This window comes from Mus caroli, chromosome 1 (genome assembly GCF_900094665.2).
Source record: "Mus caroli chromosome 1, CAROLI_EIJ_v1.1, whole genome shotgun sequence".
Lineage (NCBI taxonomy): Eukaryota > Metazoa > Chordata > Mammalia > Rodentia > Muridae > Mus > Mus caroli.
In genome coordinates, this window is record NC_034570.1 from 148,100 (window position 1) to 155,986 (window position 7,887).

Below are 7,887 nucleotides of genomic sequence, written 5' to 3' on the forward strand. Positions count from 1 at the left end.
ATATTTGATTTCCTGTGAGACATTGACCAGTCTTCACAAGCCCTTTTCTAGTTAGGCTACTTCCCTCTTCACTTGATACTCTGATAGCACCCCTGCTCAGATTCTCAGGGCCATCAAATTGCTAAATATAAGGTGATCTTGCCAGAGACAAGTGTTTTCCATCTGGTGAGGCAGGCTGATGGAGTTGTAGACTGGATTCTGACATCCCAAGTGAATATGACATTTAACGTATTTTAAATAATTCCAAGTCTATAAAAAAAAGCAATGATGCCTATATGTACACCCTATATTTTTATTACAAAAATATTGAAATAATCCATGAGTTATTCCACTCTGCACCAACTATAAAAAAATACTATCAAAGTTTGACCGGCACTTTTAATGCAACAAAAGCACCATGACCAAGGACACCGAAAACAGAAAGCGGGAATGTTTACTTGCTGTATGGAGGTATTTAAAACTCAGAAGCTTGTAAGAGCACAACTTTACAGATGATTCAAATACAAATCTTAGCTGATGGAGTGGTAAGCCCTCAAGCAGTCCAGGCAGTTTTTTTTTAATGGCATACACATTGTATCTGTATGCTCTCACTTGCTAAATTGTGTCCCAAAGTCTCTAGTAGACACATCATTTTGACCTTGGATGGGAAGAGGGTAAGTCTGTACACTGCAGGGAACCTGATTATTCTTCTTTTGTCTGTTTTGGGAAACCACTTATTCTCAGATTTTGGGGATTCCATATCAGTTCTGTAATTGGACAAAATTTGGCACTCGAAAGATGTGGCATGTGGTTTCCGGAATCATACCTGCTGACCCATGTCATTCTGCACCTGGAAACAGTTCTGGAAACAGACATGGACACAGACCTTGAAACAGTCCTTGTTCCTCTCCTGTGGCTCTGTGGGTGCATTCCAATATGAGATGCACACACCTGAGAATCTGAATCTCACTCTGTCCCTTCCCCAAAGACTCTTTTTATATATTATATTTTTGCAACTGAATACTGAATTATGATTAGCATTTAATTTACATTACAGATATTGAGCTCCTTGGTCTCATCAAAAGCCATATATGTGCTGCATAGGATTTCTGTCATGAAGAATGTTCTCATCTGCAAAACCTAAAGTAAAAACAAATCCTGAAATATGTAGAAAAAGAATCATCCCATCAAAGCTAGTTAGTATGAGTGTAAACACTTGAGTTTTGCTGTCCACTTCATTGATGCTACTGGTTTGCAAAGGAGAGAACAGTTTATAGAATTGTCCCAAGTGTGCTGCTTTCTTCCTGGAGTATGTTGTGAGCTTTGCATCAAGGAAATCACCTAAGCTTTTTTTCTTTGAGATTTATTTTTATTTTATGTGTATGGGTATTTTGCCTGCATATATGTCTATGCACCATGTGTGTGCAGTGCTTGAGGAGGCCAAAAATGGACATTAGATCTTCTGGAATTAGAGTTGCAATGAACTACCAAATGGATGCTGGGGCTCAAGCCTGGGTCCTTTGCAAGAGCAGGCAGTGCTCTTAACTACTGAGTCATCTCTCCAGCCCCACCTTAACTCCTTTGATTGAGGGGTGGTGGTGGTGGTGGTGGTGGTGTGTGAACATATTTATGCAAAACTTAGTAAAACCCATCAAAATACCCTAATAATTAGAGGCAACATTTTTCACAATAATGTTATCCTCCAGTGAATGTGCCCGAAACCTCTGCTGGAGGAGTTTGTAGCAACAGTCATATTAAGCTGACAGTGCCCTTCAGGCAGAGTAAGAGACTCTCAGTACTGCTGGCTTGAATAGACACCAGCAGCAGGCAGTCAGCTGATGGAAGATCAAACCATACCACGACTAAGAACATACAGCTCGCTGCCCTACTCTTGGATAAGGTGTCATTATTGCCACAGCCCTGCTATTACCCCTTCATGTGAACACTGTGGCTCCTTGTGTTTTATAAAGTGGTTTCATATTCCAGCCTCTCCTGAATAAGGGCATCATCCTTGTACTGCAGCCTTGGAGGAGACGGGGAACATTCAAAGGCTAAAATGGCCTTTCTCAGGCTTCGGTCTAACACATGTCTCTCCCATGCTGGATATCTATTCCTGAACAGGTCAATTTTAATGACTGATTCTTCAATCCGTGGTGGTCGAGATGATGGGGTGGGTGGTGCAGTTGGTCTCACTTGAAACACAGGTACACATCCATCCCGCTCTGCAAATTTCTGATCACGGTCACTGGCGACACTGCGGTTGTTGGAGATGGACCGTAGTGTGCTTGTGGCTACTTCTGGAGGCAGAGAGAAGGCAGTGGCAGGGTCATCACAAGCACAACTTGGTGACTGCCCAAATCTGGGCCCATTGGGATGGAAGAAGGCATAGTACATCAGCATAAAAACAACACCTGTTAAAAAGCTGCTGAAAACCACGCACAATGCAGGGATGGCAAATGCATCTGCAATCTGGGGAGCTTTGTAGAGGTACCAGAGTGCACTCAAGGCTGTATTTTCCAAAAGAATTACAAAATAGTAAATGAACAGCCTGCAGCGTGTCCTGCCTTCCTTGACATTGAACCAACTGAAGATGTAGATGATGCCCACCACCATGTCAAACACAATCTCTTCCCATTTGGTGATACAGAATTCTGTCTCACAGTGGACAATCCAGAAAGTCATGATGCACCAATGGAGGACAATAAATATCCCAAAATACAGCTGGAAAACCGAGGCAAAGAGGGCAAATGTGATGACCCTGGCAGCGATGGTGAAGAAATGCCAGCAGAACTGGATGATGACAGCCATGTAGCTGATGGGCTTTTTGTCATCTCGGGAGTCCCGAAGAGCCTTCTGGTAGGAGGCTAGGGCCCAAGCCAAGGACACAAGGGAGGCTGCTGCTGTGAAACCTACAAAGGCAAACAGGAAGACATTGGTCAAAAGTGAGAGACAGTGATAGTATGGGAGGTCAAGCCACATGGCTGTGGTGACTTGGGACAAGATAGCTAAACCTCAGCAGAGTCTATTTATTTCTTTGAGTTTTAATTGGGTTAAACAACCCTGTGGAAATCCCAGTAGCCATCCTCTGTGAAACAACAAATACTCTAAAAAGCCCAAGTTAATGGGAACACAAAGCCAGCACAGTGTTTGAGATCTGGAAATGTGGTGGGACTAGCTTTCCTGGTGTTTTGTAAGTTGATCAAGGGCCCTGTTTGTTTAGCAGGAAAACTACCATATGCTTGAGGGTGGGAACTGGCTGTTGCTTTAACTTGAGAAAATATTGTCTTCATGCATGACTGTGGCTGGCATTTAAAGCCAGGGTTTTGGTTTAAAAGTGCCGATCTCCAAGGCTTGGAGAGTCCTGTTTTTGACAGGAACAGTGATGGAAGACACCAGACAGACTAGCAGCTGGTTTGTCTTTTTTTCCTCCAAGCAAGAATGATGTGCCTTGTTCCCAAAAGCAGCATACTCCTTTGTGATAAAGACCAGAGTCCATGCAGCAAGTTTGCCCTTATTTCTTGAAACACCTGCTGTGCCATTACCCTTAATGGCATTTCAGTATTCTCCTGTCAGATTTTGCACCTGCTTACTACCTTCTCCTTAGATGAAGAAATATCTGCTCACTCTCATTTCCCTTTTAGCTTTTTGTAAAATAAAAATCATATGGAAACCACTTTTTAAGCCACTTTTCATAATTTATCATCGTTTAGCTAGACATCTCTGATTAAGCAGGATCATTCCACTGATTCCCTACACTCTGACTTTGTCCACTGTGTCTCAGAGTTCATAAGCGTGGTCCTTAAGTTCACCATAGAACATGAAGCCTCTCCACAGAGACATCTTTTGGGGAATTGTGCTTTGTCAATTTGTGTGCTAGCTAGTTTGCTTCAGGATCAATGACAAGGGTTTCTAAGACTCAGGAGGTCTAATGATTTGTAAAGCTCATCTGTTTTTTCCTTCAACAGATCTGTCATTCATCGTAGGTGGGTTGCACCACTGCTTTTGCTCTTCTTTGGAAACAATAGAAGGTATATGGAATTGGAAATTTAAAGAATACCTTTATTAAAGAAACCTCACTTTCTCCTACTCATGAGAAATGAATTTTAAAAGGCAACTATGATGGAAAAGAGTGAAATTCACAGAAAAAAATAACCACCAAACTCCTCCAGTCACTTCTTATCAATCAAGGTAAAGGCCCCCAAATATTTATAAAAATAGTTTCCAGTAGTCACTTCTCACACTTCTCTAGTGAATCAAGAAGAAAATCTGTGGATTTTTGTGGGCACTGGGACATTCAGATTTTTTTCTAACAAGCACACACATTGCTTGCTAATTGGTAGACATCTTACTCAGTTATGGACGGCCAGAGATCACCACACAAAGGAGTTTATGGTAACTCCATTTCTATGCACTGGAAAATATCAACTACATAAAATTTAGGAATGAAAAGAGAAGAAAGAGAAAGAAAACAGAAAAAGTCAGAGGTTGGGAAATAAAAGGTGTCAAGATCATACATGTGACCAACATATTTATGACCAAAGATCAAAGATTGTGCCCTTTTAATTTCAATGTGTGTACTGCACAGGATAGGAGCTGCTCATCTTCTCTCCTTATCTGCACCATTTGAATATTTTTGAGATGGTCACACATAGTCTAGCATGAACTCCAAATCCTCATGCTCATTTCTGAGCAGTGGGGTTACAGTGTGCAGCAAGCAGCCTCTTGAATAGGTTGTACTCTATGTTTTCAAGGTAGTTCCTGAGTCTTTGAGATGCTATGAAACCTCTTTCTGTTCCTTCAGAAAGTGCTCAAGTGCAGAACATCTGAGAAAGACAATTTCTTTTGGTTAGGCTTCTGTAAACCAAAGAACCCTTTGAGCTGAACAGAGAAGTTGTTAGTCCTGTCTATTTTCTAAAACTCAGAAGTAGACTGAACTTCCCTAATGCAAAAGAAAAATCCTAACAGCTCCTAAATCCCTAAGTTTTGGTGTTTATCCGACACTGCAGGTAGAAAGCGTCCCACCTGTGGGTTACAGACAAATACAGTTGCACCAAAAATATTATCTAAAGTGAGTTTTAGAGCATGTGTGTAAGGCATATATGAAAGAAGTACATTTGTGTTTGACTTGAACCTCATGTTTAAGAATGTATAAACATGAATTTCTATACTGAAATCCAAAATTTGAAATATTCCTGGTCCCAATTATTATTATTATTATTATTATTATTATTTATTTATTTATTTAGATAAATTCTCAACTTGTAGTAGCTGTAAGCACACAGTGCCACAATGTTACCTGCTGTCAAATGTAAAAATATAGAAAATTAATTGCTTCCAAATTTTCCTGTACTCTTCATGAGAAATTCTGCCTGTGTGACAAACTAAGACTTGAGAGTGACAGGCTGGGAATTCAAAGAGGAGATCTTTGTCTTGCTTTGATCTCTACACACATGACGTATAATTAAGAGGATCTACATTGTAGAAGCATTCATTCTAGTCTTGACCCTTTTAACCATGAGTGGACTCTCCTTTTCATTTTTCCAATTGATTAATTCATTATTTTTTCTTTTCTTAAAAACTGTGTTCTCAATTAAAATAGAATTCCCTCTTCCCTTTCCTCCCTTCAGCACCTCCAAGCTACCCTCCCTTCAGCCCTCCTCATGGCTCCCTCACTCTCAATTTGACAGTCTTTATTATTATTGTCACATTCCTATGTATGTATGTATATATGCAAGTATGTGTATGCATAAATATATTCACATTTATTCATTTAAGCTCCCTGGTGTTGCTAATTTCTTTTTTTAAATCTATCTTCAATAACTCTGTTTCATTTCTTACAAATTACAATAGGTCAGATATAAATTCACACCTGCTATCGAGTGCTTACAGTATAAACTCTTAATGCAAATTACATCAACTTGGTTATTTGCAATACTAAAGCAGATACCCTACATCCTCCCCTAAATTGCATGGGTTGTAAAACCCCTTACCTTAAAGCACATCAGCGCGTTCTTATACAGTAGGCATATTTTCTTCCACAATCACAGTAAAATTATCACCTTAAGCCAATTTTCTATAAATATAACACATTTTACTAACTACCATCATTTTTCCACCTTTGTCAAACGACCTTAATCATGTCCATTCCAGACCTGTTGCATAGTAAAGGGTTGAATCTAGAATAGGGTTTTACATTCAGTAGCTCCTGAATTTAGTTTTCTTTAATAGGGACTGTTTTTTCAGGTTTTCTTTGCTTTATCATGACACTTGTATATTCTGAAGAGCACAAGACTCCACAAAAGGAAATCAGTATTCCTCACTTGAAGTATATTTTTTCTGTCCTTATGATTACATTTATTTAGGTTATACAGTCCAGGCAGGAATACATAAATGACATTGATCAATATAATTCCCCACATTAAATACTAAAATATAAAGATTCTTTCTATAGTCTCTGTGTATTTCATTTAAAGTAATGAATGACACATATCCCTTATGAAAACTTTATTCTTGTGGTTAAAAAATAGCCAGAGGGAACTTAAGGGGGCTAAGTTATTCCTTACTCTGTTAATCTTGACATAAGACCTCTCAGTTTACCTAACTCATTGACAGATCTCATTTTGTAGAGAAGAAATTAAATGATTATCTCTCCATCCTAATCTACCTCAAAGCTAACTCTGACTTTCTTATAAATAGACTTTGTTTGTTATATCCATCATTCTCTGTATTCTCTTCTTCTATTCACATCTCTACAAGCTCCTTGCCTGGGCCTCCTCTTGCTTAAGAACCACCATCCATCGTCAAGGGATACTTCTTTATTTCAGATATGCTTCCTGTTTTTGTCTTTCTGTTTTTGTCTGCTGGTCTTTGAGCTACTCATATCCCTTGGGATGCAGTCCTGGGTCTTTCCATTTCCCAGCCTGCATCATTCCAAATCCTACCATGCCTCAAATCTAACATCCATCCTGACCACCTTTCTTTTTGAGCTCCAGAGCCATGTCTCTTTATTTGAGGACTTGTCCAGAAGCAGCATGGCTCTTTACTGACAACCTTCACTTCTTCTTGGAAACATGAGATTTCCCCTTTTTTCTTCCCTGCTGTACATCTAACATTATTCTCAGAACAAGAGAGGACATGATTAGACTGGCTGCCGCAGTTCTAAGAACGGGGTTTATGTATAGCCTGAGTGAAATGTCATGTTGCAAATCCACCCAAATCCACATGTTCTGGTATGCTTCTCAGCTTTCAGTCAGGCTGTGTCCACCTGATCCAGGAGCTTTCCTTCTTACTGCACTGTATTCCCACAATTGTTCTGACTGTGAGTAAAATGGCCTTTAGGTTGGAGTGACAGTTAACTCTATCATTGAAAGTTGGTAAAGAGATAGGAAGCCAGAAAGATTGATGAGACACAGTTGATAGAGGGATGATAAATAATCCTTTCCTTTAGATTAGAGCTGTAAGAATAAAACATCCTTGGAAACACTGCATTCCAAGTGTTCTCTAGGCTAAGAGAAGGTTTGTTTGGGACTTCTAATTTAATACTAAAGGAAAGGATTAGTAAGCCACAGGCAAGTTACTGGAAATTGTTCAAGAAATCTGTATAGTTTAAATGAAGTGTTTTCAAATGTATGTGTATAACACTAAGGGAACTAGTAGCTCAGTGAGCCTCCATCCCCAGCAGACACTCTTGAACTAGTGACTCAGTGAGCTGACGTTGTCCTTGACAGGAACTCTAAGTGCACAGCAATTGGTCATCCCTTCCCTCTTCCCCTTTCCTTCTTATGATGTCTTTATTCTTTCTTTTCTTTTCTTTTCTCTTCTCTTCTCTTCTCTTCTCTTCTCTTCTCTTCTCTTCTCTTCTCTTCTCTTCTCTTCTCTTCTCTTCTCTTCTCTTCTCTTTCTCCTCTC

The 7,887-nt window shown here is 39.6% G+C and overlaps 1 protein-coding gene across 1 annotated transcript in view; it reads right to left on the minus strand.

The window, feature by feature from the left end:
- Positions 1-360: 360 nt before the first annotated feature.
- The window catches only part of Xkr4 (XK related 4), a 426,250-nt gene continuing 418,723 nt past the window's right edge, over positions 361-7,887 (minus strand). The window contains exon 3 of the mRNA XM_021171114.1: positions 361-2,888. Within this exon, the coding sequence (XP_021026773.1) occupies positions 1,942-2,888 (947 nt within the window). The 3' untranslated portion in view covers positions 361-1,941. The remainder of the gene's footprint in view (positions 2,889-7,887) is intronic.